Raw genomic sequence first — 22,851 nt, 5'->3', positions numbered from 1 at the left:
CAACATTACGCTCCTTCCAATCCTTGCAAACACGTCGTGCATCGTGCTTTACAGCGTGCTCTGACAAACGGAAATCTGGAAATCGTGAAAATCTCAAAACGAGGCTCGGCCGCTAGAAAAGTTTGGCGGTCTGGTACGGACTTGATATTATATCAATCGCATTGTACGTTACAAAAATACACTTAAGAAGCGCAATGAACACATAACAGTTGAAACCAGTGAGCCAGATGAATTGTGAATCATTTTACGACTTCATCAAACAGGATCAGTCTGTGACGTCTGAGTTAAGGTCATGCTGCCTAAACATCGCCATCAAATATACAAATACGATGGTATTAAAGTTTAAAATTAAAATTCATTTTTAAATGCCATTTTGTTATGTAACAAGGAACTGGAATTGAGTGTAACCATAGTTGTGTGTTGTGTCTCTTTTCACTTTCACACGAAAAAATTCGGATCGGCTGAAAGGTAGGTCATTGTCTGAATTGGTTAATGAAACTCATGTTTCGGTTTGCCAAACAAAACAAAACAAAACAAAACAAAATAAAACATACAAACTATTGCATATGGAAATTAAAGCGGTCAGTTTGCCTAACATATGCCATGTGCCTCAAGGTGCATCTATGTAAATTATGTGCAGGAACAAGGTTATCTGATTATATTACTTCCGGCACAGTCATACGTTACTGCGGAGTACGAATGGCAAGATCAGTACAGCAAGCAGCTGAGGCAACACTCCATGCGACCCAGCACCACTACACACGACAGGTGGTCTTTCCGTTGTCATGGGAACGTAGTTTTCCAACCAATCGTCCACAATTTCCTCCAAGACATTCAGAGGCATTCTTCCGTTCTCTAGAATGACGGCGTGAAAGTCCCGGATGTTAAACTGATTCCCTGAAAAAAAGGCATATTTTGTTAATTTAAATATTATCAGTTGTCTTGATTTGTTTACCGAACTTGTCCTAACCTGCACTGAGAGCGTAAAGTGTGAGTAAACCTAGGAAGAACCCTATATGCGAGACATGCACATGTTTGGTTAAAGGACATCAATGACGAGATACGGATGTGATGCAGCTGACGATTGTAACATCCTGGTCCTAGATTTTCGAAGCTCTCTTAGCGCTAAGATAGTCGTATCTGCCATTCATTAACATTAACTTGCGACTTTCTTAGCGCTAAGAAAGTTTCGAAAATCTAGGCCCTGTTTGGTTTCTGGCTTAGTGTGCTCTGCAACAACGTGTGACAAGCTATGACGTAATACCCCGTTCACACTTGAGGCGGAATGAGCCGGAATGCCGTCAGAAAGAAAATTCCTGGAAATTCGAACTGCATTCTAAAACTTCTTACTCCATTCCGAATGCTCTCCAAATATTCGTGTCAATTCTTGTAATATGCCCGAATGTTTTGAACTTGTTTAAAAATTTCGAGGTACATTCGAAGTGGAAAAATATCGAACAACATTTGAAGTGTATTCTAACTGCATTCTAAATATTCTTACTTCATTCTAACTGCATTGGAAATATGCTGAACGTATTCGAGGGAGAATCGAAAATCAAGCCACTTCAAATCCTGCAAGAATGTCCCGAATGCGCCTCGAATGTATTTCGATTGCTGGTGAAATTTAGGTGGAATATTCTTCAAACGTGTCGGAATATTTCGATTGCACTTGGAATACAGCTCGAATGTACATCGAATACACCTCGAATACAGTCAGAACGTCCCGAATGCTCTTCAAATGAGCCCTGACGTTATCAGAACACTGCCGAATAGCATAAAAACGTAGCCACCTGTCACTGAAACTTCAGATATCATTCACATCTTGAAGCTGCGCAAGTTGTCTCCAGCCTCCTGGCACCACGTTGTGCTGCTCATCTTCCTCATCCACCATGCCATTGTGGGAATTAGGAGAACGAGTCCCCATCAAGTTGTGCAGGCAGACGCAGCATTCAATGATGTCCTTCACAACGGAAGACCTTGGCAGCATGGTGGTGAGGAGGATTTGCCAACTCTGGGCCATGATTCCAAATGCATTTCCACTACCCGTCGGCCCCTGCTGATCCTGTAGTTGTAGTTTCTCTCGTCTCTCTGGAGAGTCCTATGACCATACGGTTTCATCAAGAAGGTCCTTATTCCAAAGGCATCATCTTAAAGAATAAAGGCATACGCTCGTCATCTTGGGGTATGGGGAACGGATAAGGAAATCCCATGCTCCCGTCTTCAAGGCAATCTTTGAGCTTGCACTCGTTGCAGATCTGAGCATCAGAAATACTTCCTTAAGCACCAACGTCCACCCACAGGAAATTGTAATTCCATCCACAGGGTCCAGGAAGACCACAAAAAAGATGCCCTTGTAGTTGTGGTACCATGAGCCGCTCTTGGCAGGTTTCCTAATGGCCACATGTTTGTCATCTAAAGCTCCTACAGCATCAGGACTATTCCACCTGTTTCTGAATGCCTCTTCAGTGGGTGCCCATTCTTCTGGAGTGGTAGGGCAGATGATAAACGCATCCTTGTATTCCTCCACAATGACCTTACATACTTCTGGGCTGATCGGGCTGATTGTGTTCCTTGCCACGTGGAAGCTGTACATGATGCTGGGGTACCTATCACCTGAAGCCAGGAACCTCAATGTGATTGCTAGCTTCAAGCCTGGAGGTAGCACCTTTAAATATATGTATCCTGCTTCTGTATTCTTGGTCCCACTTTCTGCACCAACTCATCAAATGTGGCAGGCTCCATCCTAAGGTAGGTGAAGAATGACTGCGTGTCCTCAACTCTGAGCTCCTCCATCAGTCTTGTGTAATGACCATACAGTCTCCTCCTTTCCTCTGTCAGCCATGGTCTGGTCTGGAATCTCTTGAGTCTTCTCCTGTTTCTTCTCCTGGTCTCCTCCACATCCCTTTCAATCAGGGCTTGCTAGAGGACAGCAATCTGGAGCAACGCAACATAGTCCAGGTGGTCCATACTCTATGGGAGTTGGGCAGTGACTGATGAATAGTCCAGATTCAACAGGTTTTTATACCCCATCTTGGAACATTCCGGCAGCATTCTTGATGCATTTCGGACATTCTTGTTACATTCTAAGTGCATTTGAAGGACATTTGAAATATTCGAGCTGCAGTTTGTTTAATTCTTTAACATTCGATCCATATTAGGATCCATTCCAAGAGGGTTCTGAACGCATTCTATGTAAATTCGTACAGCATTCGAGGTGCGTTCCAACTGAAATTCGAGTGCTATTCACGCAGCAATCGAACCGGCCTCGTACGGCAGTAAAATTCATTTTAAGTATTCTTAGTGTATTCCAACGGCATTCTAATTATTCCTACTGTATTCCGATTCATTCGAGCTGCATACGTGATCTAGTACATTTGGAATGAATAAGAATCATTCGATGCGGGTTCGAAGTGCGCACTAAGTATTCCAACAGCATTCTTACAAAGCTTGAAAAAATTGTTTATTTTGACATTCTCTCCCGAATGCGGTTCGATATTTTGGAAATATCTTTTTTCTGGCTGATTCTCCTTGATTCCTGTCAATTCGAAATACGTGTGAAGGTCCCTTAAAGCTCAAAACGACCGCTTTCAACTAAATATCCTGTTATGTAGCCAGTGTTGAAAAAAAGGCTCAAACACGAAGTGACGCGATGGAAGGTAACTGGAGAAAGACCATGATAACAGTCGAAAGAACCAGCATTTTTCAGTCTAAGAAACCTCATTTTGGATATAATGGGCAGCTTCGAACCAGCCTATAAAATATTAGCAATATTACCAAAGTTAGAAAATTTCGACTAGATCCTCCACACATTAACCAAATAAATTAAGCACATCACTGAAAAAAGATATCCATTGATATTTAAAAACTGTTCATTTCAGAGCATTCCAAAACAATGGTTATGGTCTAATGTAAATCAAAAATACTTTTAATAACATTAATATCTGATCCTTATCAGATCTGGATGTAGACATTGTAAGTTATTGAAGTGAAGGCGCTGATTTCACTTTATAGAAATGTTTTAAATGAAATTTTACATTTGCATTATAAACGTTATAGGGTTTCTATGCCTGAAAAAGATATTTATATACTTATACATTTGTCATGCATTTAAAATAGAATTGTGTTACAGTACCAATATTCCAGTTATCATGATTGAGAAGATAGATAATGGTAATAGACAACGGTGTGTTTTTAAACACAATCCATATTACAAATTTCCAAATAGATTTAAATTATCAGATGTACATCACTGTAACCCGACATGGTAACATGTGTAGTTTGGCTTGGGAACAGTTTCACGAAGCAGACATAGACTAAAGTGAACATTCACGCTCGTAGAAGTTATGCCATATTTGCGCCATGTTGATACCATGGTTTGGGCTGTTTCAAGGAATGCTTTCGAAAAAAAACCGTAATCATCGTCCTTTCCAATAGAATGTCACGACTGGATCTCTTACCGTTTTTTGAGGCATGAAAATCAGCAAAAGAGTTATCTACCGTGGCAGGTGCTCCGAGCAGACTACGAAGCGCAATAAAATGGCGGACAATAGCAAAAAGAAATCCGAAAGAAAACCTATTCGGTCACAGAATGAATGATTCTAACATAAAAAAAAGTTGGCAGCCTTTCAAAGGGTTTTGGTTTCATGGACAGATTTCCGCCCGTAACCCCCGTTTTATTTTTATCATTCTATGCCTAAGAACAATAGTTTTTATCAAAAAACCTTAACACTAATCCTTACCCAAACCCTAACCCTAAACCAAAACCTAATCCTTAAACCTTACACCAAACCCTAAAACCTCGGAATAATCACAATAAATAGAATACATTTCAAGCGGGGGTTACGGGCGGAACTCTTACCGGTTTGTTCTCTCTCATTAAACATCACGAACAACCGAAAGAGTAAGATTTTGGATGAGAGACCAGGTGAGTGCATTTCTCTGCCATTGAACATACAACATGAAGGATGTGTGGTATTTGCCGTTTAGAAGTGTGGCGCTTGAGGTTAAGCGGATGCAGTCTAATTAAATAGCGATACAGTTGAAATTACACCTACTTGACGTCACATAGATCAATAGGTTTAGTTGCGTAGGGTAGGTTATCCCCAATCATTTGACCTTGAGTCATTGGATAAAACATGAATGTATTCTGTAGCGGGTCCATGAGTCCTTCTGTAAGATTTCAATCAAATCTACATACTCCTAAGTACAGACTGGGCAAGACAGACGCCATAAGTTGGAGCCGACAGTATCATGGCTGTTTTTCAGAGGACAATTCGCGGTTGGAAAATTTAAATCATCCCTTATGTCACATAGCTTCCTGCAGATGGTTGCTGTTATTTGAATTTCAATCCATAGATCTGTGGTTTCTTTGAATTTCTTTTATTTCCAACTCGGACAGATAGATTCACAAATTATTCAACAAACAATATCTTAAATCTTAAAATTGTCCTGTACTGTTTTAATTACTGTTTGAAATCCCTCACTGATTGGTTTTTATCGGTGTTTGAAATCGTCACATTTTGATATGGAAACAGAAAAATGGATAGTCATTGTAGGTATCTTCCCATAAGACAGACCGCTTAAAACAAAACATTTTATGGTTGGTTGCATAAAAACATCCTGTTCTCCAGTTATTTGCAAAAACAAATTCAACAACAAAAAAGTCAAGGGAAAAATAACTATTATAAAACATCCCATTCTCCTTTTGCTTTGTTTATACCGTATTTTATATATACTATTTCACTTTCATCATCAAATAATCTCAAGTAATAGAAATATCCTGTTCACCAGTTATTTGCAAAAACTAATTCAAGAACAACTATTGTAAACACGTCCTATTCTCCAGTCATTTATACTTGTATTTTACTTGAATAAATACTTTAATTTTATTAGTTAGGTTCAAATGTGGTTCAGAGAAATTGATGATAATATTGTTATGACTTGTTGAATAAATACATTATCAATACTGATTGTTTTTAGTTTATTACTTTTCCTCCCCAAATCAATGAATTTTTTCCTATGACTTTTTTCCCTACAACCTCTAGAAGTACCTGGGGCGCACCTTTCTGGGATGGGACATACTCTGCTCTTCTTAGGCCAGCTCATTAATTAAATAGGGTTGGACAGCATGGCTAAGCTATTTATTGTACTCATTGAGTCTGTCTTATGGGAGGTCTGTCTTTTGGGAGTGAACCTCATTGTAAGTTATTTTTTGTGGTTTCAACACTGTACGTTACAGATACTAAACATTTTAATTTATATTTTCTTATATATTGCCATCTGCACTTTGTATTTTGACTATTATGTTTTCTATGATTATTTTAAAACTATATTTTTTAATCCATCATGTATTCAAAATAGAATTGTCCTACAGTTTAATTTAAAAATCCAATCGTAACCTGCAGGAAATGATGGTAACTAGAGAAAACACACTGCCAGACAACAGCTGTATACACCATCCTTATTATATATGTTGAACTGGTTTTCAGCGATTACATCTCTTTGAAATGAACATGGTAACATCTGCTCATTTTAAATAGTTTCTCACTCTGATCAGTGATATATTCCTTCTAAATTACTTCCCAATCCACAATTTACTCAAATTTACCTGTTGTATTGTAACATAATTAGATCTGCAAATGTCCAGTAGTGTACAACTCACTTTACTGTCACCGACACTACAACACACGCATTGTCAATTACTGGTAAATAATGCGGTTAATGTATTAGATTGTTTCAGATAGAGTCCAGTCAAAATGTGACAAAACCTCAAAATAATTGGTACAGAAATAATTTGAGTGTTTTCAACATGTTTAAGTTATAACTAATGAGTATTAAAACGTCCTCCTTTGAAATATGATGCTAAGTCCTATTTTCGGGGGTACAAAGTTTAAAAATTGAAATCTTCAGTAAATAATTTTATAAATCTCATATTGAGACCCAACTTTACCTTTTTATATATATTTTCAAAGAGTAGACAAGGTACTACCAATAGATGAATTAGAAAAGTCAAATAATGTTTTCCGAAGTCCTATTTTGGGGTAAAAAGTTAAAAAAAAAAAATTCGGATAATATTGTTTTAAATTTTATATTGAGACACAAGTGTACTTTTTCAGAGCATATATTTTCTATTTTCAAGGGTAAAATAAACACAACGTCAGGAACATGCAATTTAGTTCCTCTTATTGCCTCATCAAAGTTATGATTAATCTGAAAGGGAACTATCCTCTGTCAATATGGAGAAGCTGTTATATCTCTAAAACTAACACATATTCATTCATAAACTTTGAACAGAGAGAGGGGTCAATTTATGAACTTGAGCCCTGTGCTAGTTTAAGATGATGAAATGTGTACTTATTGTTTCCTTGGCAATACGTTTGACTTTGTCCATGGTAGTATACTTGCAGTAGTATACTTGGTAGTATACGGCTATACCCAAAGCCAATAGGAGTTCAATTAAGAAACTAAGTGGTGCCTTTGCTCTCCAGGTAGTTGTCCATCTCACCAAGTTTAAGTTTACTAGAAGAAGAGTGTACTTAGTGCTAAAGACTGAAATCCACATCAATATTTTTCTGCAGTAACCTCATGGAACCGATTGAAGTACAGAGGACCAGATCATGCATGATGGAACTTCCATGTCAACATATGGGTGACAAATTCTCACAGTAAATCCATTACAGTGTCCTATGTGAGATATTATCTGTCAAATACAACCAGCTGACTTCCACGTGAATCTGAATCTGTGTAGATAACTTGACTCTGGTTAACCTAATGTATGTGGCTTGTTGAAATGTGTACCGACATTGTACGTCTTTGTCTTGACCGCTCACAAACACGTAAGTTGAGCAAATACAGCTTTGGGTCTGGGATTCAGGTTGATCATAGGCACGAAGGTGATATAACTCAATACAGAGAATGATACAATCTAGTGATTCATGTTATATTCTACATGAATTGTTCAAGACATCAAGCAATTTGATTCAGCATCTCCGTAACATATGAACCCAGGACATATGAACCCATACCTTTTAGCGCATCAACACCTCAGCATTCTTGGCAAACAGTCGCCTAATTGGCAAAAACGTCATCGGTATGCGTTAATCCATGTTCTCAGATTGATCTTCATTATCTGTTGCAAATTAAATGAACTGACCCTGTGTACACCCATTTTCGGAAGCGTTGCACTTAGCTCCTCTTCTGTAACTAGAGATTGTAATAATGAACTAGATATAAATTAACATATCGGTTGGTTTGAACTAAAGTGATGGTGACCCTGAACAATAAGGGCTTGACAGAGATACCCTTGGTCTCATAGTCAGTATATCTGAATTTATTTTGAGTATCATGCTTGGGGACAATGCTATTCCAGTAACAGAGGATATTCTGTGTACAGGAACTCCAATAATTTGAAGGGTTGTGTTCAGGCTAACTTGAATATTTGAGATGTGGTTGGGTGAGGTGATTTGATGCAAAGGTGCTTGCAATAGTTTTTCACTTACCGGTACATTGAAATGTACATGATTTCATGACAGTTACCCCCAACAACATGTTATACCGTGGGATATATAACCATCCGTCTGTCAGTCAGAGATCTTTTCGTTTCCTGAGCAAAATTTAAAGATGGTTGATAAACAAGCATGCGCTACCTACGGTTTAAGTATTTGAAATACTTAAAGAATTTGTCCATGAGGTATTTCATTTTCAAAAATACTAATATTATTGATCTTCTGAAACCCATGCTTGTCGTAAGAGGAGACCTATGGGATCGGTTGGTCAGGCTCGCTGACTTGATTGACACAAGTCATCGTATCCAATTTGCGTAGATCGATGCTCATGCTGTTGATCACTGGATTGTCTGGTCCAGAGTTGATTATTTACAGACAGCCGCCATAGCTGGAATATTGCTGATTGCGGCGTAAAACTAAACTCACTCACTACAAGGAGCCTAAGTTAATGATTTACCAGTTTTAAGAAAAAGATGTTCTTCAGTAAAATTATGTTATACATCTAATTTATGTGAATTAGTTTCAAGTTTTTTCATGAAAATTTAAGTCCGTTTTTCCAATGATTTCAAATATACCAGTTATACTTTAAATATTTGCAAGGGTTCACTCAATTCTGCTCACATAAGGGGGGCAGTGGGGTAGCCTAGTGGTTTAAGCGTTCGCTCCTCATGCCGAAGACCCGGGTTCGATTTCCCACATGGGTACAATGTATGAAGCCCATTTCTATTGTCCCCCACCGTGATAATGCTGGAATATTACTAAAAGCGGCGTAAAAACACACTCACTCACCCCGCCCTCATAATAATATGTAGTTGCCAGTTAAAGTTAAAAGAGAACAAACTTATCCTTCAATCTCCTTTTGAAATTGTTTTTAAATTAATACCAAAGAAAATCTAAATGGTAATATATTTTCCTAATCTATCATTCTGGCATATGTTTCTTCAAGTTTTGTTAAATCTTGATATATAATTTCCCTTATATCACCAAGTTGCGTAGTCTTACAAGACTGCAGTGCATATAGTTCTGTGGGCTAATTATGGCAGCAGAATTACCTCAGTCCTCCTCCTCATCTCGTTTAATTGAAGCTTTTATCTGTCTTTTAATCCTTAATCTATTTGGCTAACTATAGCCTCATTTAGATAGGGTTTTATAAAAGATATAACCTTTCCTTTCCGTTCTGTTACTTCAACCTATTGTAAACAAAGGGGAGATAACTCTCATTTACTTGTTTCCAGTGTGCTGGAGTGTCAAAAATCCAAGTTCAAGCCTCATGTCATAATTTTTAAATTAAAGTTTTAATTTTCATTATTTACTATTTTGGACACATCAGTTGCATGTTTTGCAAGATTTTATACCATTTTCTGGACTTACTTTCAGAATTAAAAAAAAATAAATAATTGAAAAATACTATTTTTCATAGTTTTGCCCACAAAAAGCCACTTAGCCATCAACATCCGAGGGAGGATTTTTTATATACTGTTTATATAACTATTGTAAACGATATAAACACAAAACCATTTCTGTACCAATTTTTGGGAGGTTCAGTGATTTTTTCCACTTATTTTACTGGACTAATACGATTTAGTAGAGGTGTATAACGTTATACTTGATCAAGTGTGAATTCCAGGAATGTATCACTATCCGGGGTCTGGATGCTTTAGGGGTAAGGTGTGGTGTGGAACCTTCCACAAGCATAGACAAATCCAGCATAGTATCGACATTTCTGGAAGGCTTTTTAGACAATTTAAGGTGGCAAGCGCAGCTCATATTATAGCAAGAACAGCGTCATGTGAAGATCATTTTCACCCTGGATGCTCAGATTCGGCCTATTTACTTTAAAGCTTGGCCACCGAGCACTGGTGCCAGGTTGATATTTTATCACTGACCTATTACCACATTGTATTGTATCAGAGACCATAATCCACCACAAAATATATGGTCTCTGATTGTGTACTACAACTGGATTTCCAGACTTCTATGTTAACTATTTGTGAAATCGACACGTAACAACAGTATATAACATGAAATGCCGATTGCAAAACCTGATAAGGTCGTTTTCACCATTACGTGGTTTACTGTTTCAACTGAGCAAACATGGTCCTCCTTGATCCTTGATATATCATAAAAGATATATTTCAAAACATGGCAAGAAGTAAGGATATACTCCGAAACGTTGTGTTCCTCATAATAAAGAAGTTAAACTCTCTTCCTTATGTATATCACTTATAAATGCCATTCAAAGACCCGGGGGCCGTTTTACAAAACTCTCGTAAGCCTAAAATCTCGCAGGTTTTCTCGCAGCAATCGTACCTCCTATACTGTAACACAGACTTACGACTGTCGTACCCCCTATACTGTAACACAGACCTACGACTGTTGTACCTCCTATACTGTAACACAGACCTACGACTGTCGTACCTTCTATACTGTAACACAGACTTACGACTGTCGTACCTCCTATACTGTAACACAGACTTACGACTTTCGTACCTTCTATATTGTAACACAGACCTACGACTTTCGTACCTCCTATACTGTAACACAGACCTACGACTTTCGTACCTCCTATACTGTAACACAGACCTACGACTGTCGTACCTTCTATACTGTAACACAGACCTACGACTGCCGTACCTTCTATACTGTAACACAGACTTACGACTGTCGTACCTTCTATACTGTAACACAGACTTACGACTGTCGTACCTTCTATACTGTAACACAGACCTACGACTGTCGTACCTTCTATACTGTAACACAGACCTACGACTGTCGTACCTCCTATACTGTAACACAGACTTACGACTGTCGTACCTCCTATACTGTAACACAGACTTACGACTTTCGTACCTCCTATGCTGTAACACAGACTTACGACTGTCGTACCTTCTATACTGTAACACAGACTTACGACTATCGTACCTCCTATACTGTAACACAGACTTACGACTGTCGTACCTCCTATACTGTAACACAGACCTACGACTGTCGTACCTCCTATACTGTAACACAGACCTACGACTGTCGTACCTTCTATACTGTAACACAGACCTACGACTGTCGTACCTTCTATACTGTAACACAGACTTACGACAGTCGTACCTCCTATACTGTAACACAGACCTACGACTGTCGTACCTCCTATACTGTAACACAGACTTACCACAGACGTAGCGCTACGATAGTTTTGGGAAACGTAGCACTGATGTATATGGTGTCTCACCGTCTATGGTATAGGCACTAGCATGGAGGAGACCACATGCATTTAAGAAACAGGGTTTCCCTACGACCACGTGTAGTGGAATAAAGTATAGTTTTGCCCTGGACTGGTGTAGTTAAAGCATAAAGGCGCGTATGTCCGAGAGCTTTGAGGCTACAATAGACGTCAGCATAGCTAAATGACGTTTTACTTAAATATAAATTTACAAATTTATAGATAGTTTAGATTTTCAAGGGTAATGAACCGAGCGGTACAGAGTCGGTTTGATTTGCCCTGCTAATTTATTCTGCATAAAATCACTGAAGATACTGTAGATCAGCATTTGTCTATTTTCATTTTGTGTCCGTGATTTTCAAAGTCATGATTAATTGATTCCCTTTGAACAACCATGTTTACAGATAACAACCATGTTTACAGATAACAACCATGTTTACAGATAAGCAGACAGTAGGGAATTCTACACTGAACTTGTTTTACATCCAATTGGACCACAAATATACTTGAAACGTGTTTGTAATTCAGGGTACGTCTATGTGTCCATGCAAATGCATAACGAACACAACTTTGTGTTCACGGAATAAACCCACTTAACCAGAAACCACAAACCCACTTAACGATCTTCGGAATTCATCTAACATTGCACAAGAAAGGTCAAAGTTCGAATATCAACCACAGAAATATAATGCACGTGCTACGAGTCAATCGTTTTTGATACCGGTTCCCGTAGTACCATGTATGTATTAATAGAGAATAACGATGAGATATTTTCATAAGGGTATTTCATATGGTTTGTTCAGAGATACCAACCCTCCCGAATTTATGGGAATCATCCCGAAAAAACGCATGTCGAATCCGCCATTCCGACAAAGCCAAATTCATTCCGATTTTTAAAAAAAAGATATAGATAGTCTTACTTACTGGAGGGCTAGGATCATCTTTGACAATAAATAATGAGAATTAAATAAATATAACACTTTATTTACAGAAGTTCTCAAATTGTTTACACAAGAAAGTAATCCGGAAGTTGAGTAGGCTGAATGATAAACTCCACACACTGTTTACTTTATTCACTTAACATTCACAAACACTGCTGCCGAGTACTGCAAACCGGTTTCAGTTGTATAAGGATCGCTATGTGTAATGCCATTGAAAAGTTTCGTTCCTTGAGTGCAACAATTTATAGGGATCCCTAATTTGTTGGGAAATTCCTAATTTTGTCTATCTTAGGGAGCTCAGATTCCTAATTGCACCAATCTGGGGTTATCATCTCTGTCCTTTACACAAAGGACATATTTTCCATAATTCGAAACGTATCCAAGTATCCATTTATCCAATTGTCATATATTATGAAGAACATACCTTCTCAATAACCTTATTTTGCGAATTGTTGGAGTAACTGGTCCACTAAATGTTATAACAAACAAACATCCGAGGACGATACGTACCATAAAGATTATCCTTACTGTTATTTTACCAGTGACAACTAACTCCTTACTGTTATTTTACAAGTAACACTAAAAATATCAGTAGTCGAATAGTCGTTAGAATGGAAGTTAGTAAAGGTCTTTATAACTGTATTGGATATGTTCAACTCCGCCCTACCAAGTCTTTGCTCTGCACGTTTTCTCAGCTCCAGGATCTTCAATTCGCCTATCTTGTAGGTGAGCGCTTGGCCAGGCCATGTGATGTAGCGGTCTATCTCTGTCGCGGCTGTCGCATAGGTGAAGGCGGTGTAGTTGAGGACATACTGAATGGCCTGTTCTCTCTCCCAGCTGTAACACACATGCTTACACAGTGGACAACAGTAGCATTACGACCGCCGTAACATCTGTAACTAATACAGCTAAAAAAAAATAATCACAACTTAAAATGTGGTGGCAAGTAGTGCCGTGTACAGTGCAAGTCTCAAAAGAAGATTCAACGTCAGAAGGAAGAGACGACGTGATCGGGTGATCAGCCTTGCTGACAGTGGGTTGTCCGGAATATTTCTGAGTTCAGTTAAACAGCAAAGTCATGCAGGTTTTATGGTTGACGCTCTTTGTCTTTGTTTTTATTTTCCATTAATGGAATATGATATGTGAAAAAGGGTATTGTAACACCCTCCTGTGTGATCATATGTCGGTCTTTGACTTGAACAAATGTTACTCCGGCACACCACTAAATGACCTAGATATTCCATGAAGTCAGCTTGTTGTAAATTCTCAATAGTGACATTAGAATCGTTAGGTATGTTTTGAAAACGTTTGACACTAAACGTCAAGTTACACATGGTGCACATACTTGAAATAATGCATCCCAGTGTCAACGACCAGTCGGCAAGCGCGGAATATCTCTGAACTGTATCGGCCCATTCTACAACAAAACAAAGGTATTACAATTTGACGATACAAAACACTGAAAATACATCAATATGATCAGTCCCGAAAACAGATCTAAAGAGCCAATTTTGGGCTATACATTCCCGAAAATGCTGCGAAACGTTCTCTGCAGGTTTAGAAGCGAACCAAATATGGCATGCAGGATGAAAGCTGGAAGTTTGCCCTTTTTCTGTGCCCACTTCATAAGTAATGAAGCTACTGTGTACAAGAATGCTTAGCTGCTGTTGGTACTGCATATACATACGTGACATGGACACCAAACCAAAATTACATAATTGAGTCTTGATTGACTTTAATGCTAAAACGCAAGCCTCGTATAACAGTTTTCTTGAATGTGACTACACCGCTGAATATTACATCAAAATATTTGGAAATGGGCTTTGACGGACGTTGACTTACAATTCCATGTCGTCCTTGTAGAGTCCCACTTCTTCGCCGAGGCCTTCTGCATACAACGCCCATCCCTTGAACATAATCAAATCTCGTGTCGTCATTTACTGATCATTTTCAGAACCTCCAAATGTCAATATTTCTGAAACTGCAAAGTATGCTCCCATTACTGCTGTCTACATTCATTTGCCTCGTAATTGTGTTGTGTAAAATAGGAGAACTACATTTACTGTGCTATAATGCAATCCCTACGGTATTAAAGTGCTAATATCATGCTCTATTATGTTGAACTCACAGTGTTAAGTGTCAAAACAAGACTAAGTCAGTGTTACAAATTATCTCCTGTCCTATAATAGGATGCTACAATAGTGGCATCAGAGGTCCTACTGTTGAATTTATTGAGCAGGGTTTGTGCATCTGGCACTCACCTCGCTGAAAGAGGCGAAGATAGGAAACCCCACAGGTGTATCCAAGTACATGTCGAACACGGCGTTCTTACGAAAGCTTGGCATGTTTGAGGTCAGAGAATAGCTGATCTGTGGTAAGGAGAAACAAAATAGATTCGATATTCATGATTATGTGTGAGATTTGAGCATAGCTGATCTGGGGAAAGAAGAAAAAGAATATACTTAAATATTCATGCTGAGATCTGTGATCTGTAAGAAGAAACAGAATATACTTAAATATTCATGATTATGTGTGAGATCTGAGCATAGCTGATCTGTGGTAAGGAGAAACAGAATAGATTCGATATTCATGATTATGTGTGAGATTTGAGCATAGCTGATCTGTGGAAAGAAGAAAAAGAATATATTTAAATATTCATGATTATGCGTGAGATCTGAGCATAGCTGATCTGTGGTAAGGAGAAACATAATAGATTCGATATTCATGATTATGTGTGAGATTTGAGCATAGCTGATCTGTGGAAAGAGAAAAGAATATACTTAAAATATTCATGATTATGTGTGAGATTTGAGCATAGCTGATCTGTGGTAAGGAGAAACATAATAGATTCGATATTTATGATTATGTGTGAGATTTGAGCATAGCTGATCTGTGGAAAGAAGAAAAAGAATATATTTCAATATTCATGTTCATGCGTGAGATCTGAGCATAGCTGATCTGTGGTAAGGAGAAACATAATAGATTCGATATTCATAATTATGTGTGAGATCTGAGCAAAGCTGATCTGTGGAAAGAAGAAAAAGAATATATTTCAATATTCATGTTCATGTGTGAGATCTGAGCATAGCTGATCTGTGGTAAGAAGAAACAGAATAGATTCAATATTCATGTTCATGTGTGAGATCTGAGCATAGCTGATCTGTGGTAAGAAGAAAAAGAATATATTTCAATATTCATGTTCATGCGTGAGATCTGAGCATAGCTGATCTGTGGTAAGGAGAAACATAATAGATTCGATATTCATAATTATGTGTGAGATCTGAGCATAGCTGATTTGTGGTAAGAAGAAACAGAATATGCTTAAATATTCATGTTCATGTGTGAGGTTTGAGCAAAGCTTATTTGTCATAAGAAGGAACAGCATATACTTCTATATTCATATTCATGTGAGGTTTGCGCAAAGCTGGTTTGTGGTAAAAGAAACACATGTTTATCGCACGTATCGTCATATATTCATATCATAATTATGTTTGGAATTTATTTTAGATATGCAAATGTTTCGATCAAAAGCGAGGATGACGTGTACCACGTGTACCACGTCATTAAACAAATATAGTGTTTCAGTAAAATGCTCTTACAGCTTGGAAAATCAGTCTTCGTAATAAGTCAATGTGAAGGCCCCTCAACTAACGACTACTCACAGATGGCAAGTTATTGGTATGCGGAATGCAGGCATGTCATTGAGGGCCATTGCAGGGATGTTGGTTGTCAGCCATCGAGTATCATCCCATTGGCGAAAAAACCCCAACAAACTAATGACGTTAAGTACCACAAGTGACAACTCCTAGGGACAATATGGCCCTTCTCACAATGCATCTTCTGTTCGTGTCAATTGTTAAAAACAAAGTGGCTTCCACATCGTCGTTTGTCTAATAGAACGGTCCGAAATCACCTAGGGTTCAGGCCCAGACGACCCATCAGACGGCCGTTGTCATCGCTAGAGCACAGAGCAGCACGGCGGTCGGACGAAAGTCTATTTCATTTGGTCATGACCGATGGCCGAGCTCGTGTTTGGCCCCGCAGGAACACATAATATTTACACATTATACGAGGGGCGATCAAAAAGCATGTAGCCTCAACAAGAAATGATTTAAGTGCAGTTGTTTTTATGTTGTTTTTTCTACATATTATCTGTCAGCCTCAAGTAAATTGATTTTGCTATGTTTCACCCTCACGATCCCCATTTGGTGGACTTTTTATCTTGGTACCCCCCCAAAATGCAAAATCTGCAATAAATACAGCACAAACTTCAGAGAACGAAATATGCAGGAAACATTTTGAATGTTTAAGCTAGGATCAAACTTAGATATTGAAGTGCATAAAAAAGCATTTTGAAACTACAAGTCCAGTGATTCCCCCTTCATGTTTACTGAAAGAGCTTGTTACGGAGACACTACCCAACCCCTTTCAGATGACGTAATCATAAGGACATAACTTATTCTAATGTTTTTACATATCTATACACGATGCCAATGGTGCAGGCTAAATACTGAATGTTCACACAAGTGTCAATTCTCAATATATTGTAAACAGTGCAAGTTTGTATATCTGGACACAATGTCACAGATTAAAATGAGGATGCCCTTTAAAAACAGCCCCTCAAGCAATTCAAAAGTTTGAATGTTGATTATGACGGATAGTTAAATATTATACTGAACATATTTTATATGATGTTATCTGAGGGCATACCATTATCCAAGATGTATCAAATGACAGTTCAGTATACCCCAAATGTTGTGATGACAAATATCTCGTTAGCCACATTACCCACATATGTGAAATTGCGGATATGGCTTTGCTAATGATTCCTTCAAAATACAATGGAAGCTTGTTAAACATTGGACATTGAGAATACCTTCAGGCTACCTACTTCCTGATGGCCCCTCGTATGTACAACACAAAAGTACCGTTTTCTCGCGGGTCCATTGATGGTGTGAGGGTGCCTCTCACATGACTGCAAAGTTGACCTTGTGACGAATAGACTAAATCTGAATGGACAACGTTACATCACTGAAATCCTAGGCAGGGTAGTTGTACCACATTTCCATGACCATCCTCTGAATGCTAGGCTAAACGACAATGCTAGGCCACATCGTGCACGTGCCGTTTGTGATTTCTTGCGTCAACAGGCGGTAGCAACTCGTCACTAGTCCAGATCTCAATCCATCATGATGCGTCAGAGAGATTCTCCAGTACAAAATTTTATCAAGAAAGGAAGGCAATACCTCAACGTCTGATACAGTCACTGGGAATGAGAGTCAGGGAGGTCGGCAGTCGGCAGAGGTTACACCAGATAATGGCATTATGCTAGGTTAGTGATACGTATGTATATGTCTTGAGAATTGTATGCCAGAATCTTGAAATTGACCGCACTTGATGTCATATAACCATTGATATCAACACGTCAAAATGAGAAATTTTGGGTCGTGTTTGCTTCTCTGAATAAACAGGTAAATAAAATGGTATAGTTTTTCATTCTTTCAGACTGGCCATCTGATTATTCCTTAAGGGCCAGTGTGTCCAGATATCAATTAATTAAATTTAGGGTTAAATATGTTCGTTTACTGTGGTCAATGATAATTGATACTTTGAAAAATATGGGGTGTTGCGATGCTGTTTACGATATCTTATAGATACAATTACGTGTAAAAGTTTATAGATGCGCGTGTGGTTATGGATGTACTACTGCCTGTAAATGTTGTTAAGCGTGTCATAAAGATACCATTCATTGTAAATGTTGGAAGATGCATGTCAGCGTATGGAGAATCATTAATTGTAAATATCGTCAGCCTGTGTCAGTTAACAGACCATACCTGTAAATGATGACCTGGGCTCGCTTCATGCATTGTCAGCGCCAACAAGCTGAATTTTGGTCTGAATACAAAAAACAACATACAATAACATACAGATGCTAACAACCAAACTTAGAGATAGCATGATTAAGAGCGAAAATACCACGACAAAAATGAAACTGCTAGTTAGAAAATGACTGCTTGACAGGTGCAACCAAAGAAGAAAGTAGAACCTATGCACATGGAACTTAATTAAGCATCCTCTGTTTCAGAACGGTGATATGAATTGAAAGGTGTCAAAACTTTCAAACTTCAAGAAGGCCAGTAATGTCTGATTATCAGACGGAAGATTGAATAAGTGATTACAGAAGAAAAACAAAACAAATGTAGGCAGTAGGTTAATTTGTATGCTCCACACGTATGAAACACTGTTGATGTGGACAAGCAGCTTATTGAATACATATTGCCCTGGCACGACACATGCCGAGATAGTGCTAGATCTCGCTGTCCGTATAGCCCCCGTGAAACCGAGGTGTTTGACATCAGTATCTCGTGTATCTGCCTCGTGCATGGATGACAGTCTTCAGCCTTCTCCTCATGCCACCAGTGAGCCTGCGGATACATTCCGGCACCAAATGACTCCCCATTTAGGAGGGACCATTGCCAGCAAACGGCAACCAAGAATATCAAGGGAGAGTGTCAATAGTATTATTCCGCAAGATCTGTCCCACAGGACAGGAACGATGTGTCCTAGCATTGTCGTCCATGAGCATGAGCGGGAAGCCACAGGGTGGTTATCAAAATGAGGCATAGCAATTCGATCAGGAATGTCCGTGATGTAACGCCGGCCATTAAGATTTCCCCGTACAGTCAACAATGTCGATTTACAGTCATGGGAGACACATCGTCACACCATAACTGGGCCTCCATCAAAGGGAACTGTAGGATGAATGTTCCTCGGGACATAAACAGTATTAATGCGCCTCCAAACTCTCAGACGACCTTACGTCTGACCAACGGATCCGTCTCCAGGTGCTAATATTGCAGCGCCGTGGAGCAAAACCACCACTGCCTTCCATATTCAGGAGTCAGACCTGGACGCCTGATGATTCTTCGGGACCTCAGATCAAGAGCATTGAGACGGTTACCCACGGTCATGGCTGACTAACGTGTGTTGGGCATCCAGAGTTGATTCAAAGGAATGCTCGTGGCTAAGGGTTGACGCCAGACGTAACGGACCAGATTGCTACCTTGAGTGGTCTTCACGGGTTGTCCTGGTCGATCTTTGACAGGGCCTGTTTGTATGTGCTACAGGATAGGTCTTCTGATGGCAGAGTGGAAGTAACCAAGCTGACACCAAATGGCCTTTAATGACACACCAGCTGCATGCATACCCCCTATCCGCCATCTCAGTGTCAATGAAAGTCTTCTCCATGCCAGGTGTTAATGGGTTAGATTGTGTGGACGAGGCGGATGGCACATTCACAAGTGTTACCCTTGAACGACCAGGCAGAAATACTGCTTTTCATGATATGAATGGATAGCATACTTTACATGCATGTGGGTTGTGTTGTACCAAACCCTTTATAACTGATTCCTTGTTTTCAATACTTGAAATATGCTACAAAACAATGGTATCATATCACCATCGTCGATACCTTCATCACCGTGATGAAATATATTGGGTGGGATGGGGTGCTTGATTAAGTTCCATGTGTATTCAAGGTACACAAAATTCAGACAAATAATATATTCATTCTTCCGTGAATTCCAGATGTCCATATTTCAGTACAATTATACCATTATACGTGATATAGAGACCATATCCTGTTTGATATAGTGTATACATAGTTTGTATCCTACATGTCTCCAGGTCTCAGAACATTTGCTGTAAACACCCCTGGCACTCGGCCGTCCGCTGTCCCCCTCGAGTATGTGCCTTGTGGTCCATCGTTGGGCATCGGCACCACGCTGAAGTTGATTGAAGAAACAAATATCTTCTTAAACGTTTTCGAATTTTACGCCTACCCAAACTTGAAAAAAACGTCTTGATCTTTATCGACGCTACTAGACTGACACTTAGGTAAATATATAATTAAGGAGAAAACACATTGCTCTTGTATTACTGATAGGGCTGCGTCAATGATGATGTGTCTAAAGTCATAACAGGTTTGTTGACATCGAATTTTCAGACTTCATTCCATACATTTTCATTATTTTATACTGGGCAGTGGTCTTAGCTAGTAGATGATACGCTCGTAGCAAGAGCAAGTATCAACCAGGTCAAAAAACAGACCCAACTCTGTCGACTTTAAGACATATAGTCTTACTGATGACTTATCCCGACCGGGGTTCACTAGGGGGATCAGTTGGAATATTGGGGACACGTTCATGTACGATAAACAGTATCAGGGCTAATGTTCTGTTCTGTATGTTCCACTGACAACCTCTACTTACATGACTGGAAGACCTGGCAAGTTTTGAAGAGTTTGGGGAGGGAAGGATCCACATCTTTGATGATCTGTTTGTACGCCTGCAGTAGTTCTTCCTGAAATGTAGGCATGATTTGTGTGCTTGGGTCCATTTAATTGAATTGATCACCCATTCACAGATACGAGTTGGATACTCCCCAAGATTGACAGTGATTCAATAAATACAGCTAACACCTTTATGTCGAAGTTAAGATACCAAGAGTTATACCCTGAGTTATCTGAGTATTCACACAATCGAAAAATAATTTGGCATATATCTCCTGACTAACATGAAGAATGACTTACACAGAAACACGAATTTGCGAATTAGTTTAAATAAGATGCTCAACTGCCGTCACTGGTTCACACCTAGTTTCGATAGATTTTACTGGTTATTATTTTTTGAAGGTGTACGAATATCTGATCCCGCTATCCCCTCAGTAAATGCAGTCCCTCTGCTTGGTTGTTCAGTCATGTTGCTGATCGTACCTATTCATTTCGATGGCTATCCGTCATTTGTACCTCAAGACAGCCGTAATTTCAATCTATCAAAGTTCGACACAACCTTGTTTGGCTGTATTGCGAAATAGAGTGTTCCAAGTTTGTAATTCGTACCGCTTATGAACCTGTAACTGTGCCACACTGTGTCAAGTCTAGTCAAGTCAAGTTTATTGTATTCAAGGCCTCCGGCCCATATACAAGGAGTTACATACATATACATAACTACAGTACATAATACAATGGCAATTATAATGGTTATTGCTTAGATAACCTATCATTTCTCAAGACAACAGCATGTTTTACAAATAGAGAAAGGTTGCGGATAACAGTTTCATTTCTAGAAGTGAGAATCGAGACAAAGGCTATTGTTGGATATTTTGATAGATAATTACTTGAAATATATTTACTTCTAAGATCACCATAATATGGACATACAAATATAAAATGAATTTCATCTTCAATAGATGAAGTGCATAATGGACAAATTCTCATATTTCTGTCTATAGACAATCTTCTACCTTTATTAATACTTAAATCTAATAAACCTAGTCGGAGCTGAACAAATGTGCGTCTGATATTTCTTGATGTCAATACAGATAAATATATTTCTGGTTGGATAAGTCTCTTAAAGGACCTATGTAGATCATACCTTGAACTATTTTCGAGAGTCGAATGCCATTCTTGATGGAACATATTAATTGACTGTTCTCGGAAACGTTTAAGAAACATTACCCACTGTCTGATTTAACCATGCAAATCCAAAGCCATGAGAAAATAAAAGGTTTCTAATATGTGAAGCCCAAGTTGTCTTGCCCATGTTATCAAGATGAACAAGCATATTATAAGCTATTTTAGGTATTCGTTGTTCATACATTTCCAGAATCTTAAGCCAATACTTCAAACATCTGATTTGTGAATTTATATAAACTGGATATCTCCCACATTCCCCATAAACCATACAATTTGGCGTTGCTTGTCCAACATTTAGAAATCTTTTACAAGCTAAGAAGTGAAGTTTCTCAAGACATTCTTGACGCTGAAACCCCCAAACTTCTGACCCATAAAGCATAATCGGTTGAATTTGTGATTCAAATAGTTTGAAAAATATGTTTGGAGTGAAGGCACCTATATTCTGAGAAACAGACATAACATTTATGAAAGCCTTCTTTGCACGTGATTGCAAATAAAGAACACTTTTTTTAAAATTCATCGTGTGAGAAAACATAAGACCAAGGTAGGTATAGTGATAAACGATAGTCAGTAACTTGCCATTGAAAAACCATTTCTCTTTTGAAGCGACGGGACCGCCTCTTCTGAAGATTACAATATTTGTTTTCTCGAAATTAACAAAGAGTTTCCAGTCGTTTGTGTAACGTTCTAAGATATTGAGTTGATTTTGTAAGCCAG

At 38.7% G+C, this 22,851-nt stretch overlaps 1 protein-coding gene across 1 annotated transcript; it reads right to left on the bottom strand.

Annotated features, from left to right (window-relative positions):
• Positions 1 to 507: 507 nt before the first annotated feature.
• On the bottom strand, positions 508 to 21,004 carry LOC124269619. The gene is made up of 8 exons (XM_046704650.1): positions 20,930 to 21,004; positions 20,336 to 20,443; positions 18,494 to 18,554; positions 14,921 to 15,028; positions 14,502 to 14,566; positions 14,005 to 14,076; positions 13,327 to 13,496; positions 508 to 897 (listed from the first exon to the last, which is right to left on the bottom strand). Exons 2-8 carry the CDS (start codon positions 20,431 to 20,433, stop codon positions 677 to 679), a joined length of 795 nt encoding a protein of 264 aa, XP_046560606.1. The 5' UTR covers positions 20,434 to 20,443; positions 20,930 to 21,004; the 3' UTR covers positions 508 to 676.
• Positions 21,005 to 22,851: the final 1,847 nt, after the last annotated feature.

Source organism: Haliotis rubra, unplaced genomic scaffold, assembly GCF_003918875.1.
Source record: "Haliotis rubra isolate DU_JTF1 unplaced genomic scaffold, ASM391887v1 Scf146, whole genome shotgun sequence".
NCBI lineage: Eukaryota > Metazoa > Mollusca > Gastropoda > Lepetellida > Haliotidae > Haliotis > Haliotis rubra.
This window is presented reverse-complemented; position numbering and strand designations above follow the sequence as displayed.

Bases quoted from the DNA above. Each gene is read 5' to 3' on its own strand.
- LOC124269619 (XM_046704650.1), bottom strand. From the start codon at position 20,433: ATGCCCAACGATGGACCACAAGGCACATACTCGAGGGGGACAGCGGAC. The intron at 15,029-18,493 runs GTATGGTCTGTT...TCCTTACCACAG, and splicing joins GCCCAGGTCATCATTTACAG to ATCAGCTATTCTCTGACCTC. The intron at 14,077-14,501 runs GTAAGTCAACGT...GTTTTGTTGTAG, and splicing joins TACAAGGACGACATGGAATT to AATGGGCCGATACAGTTCAG.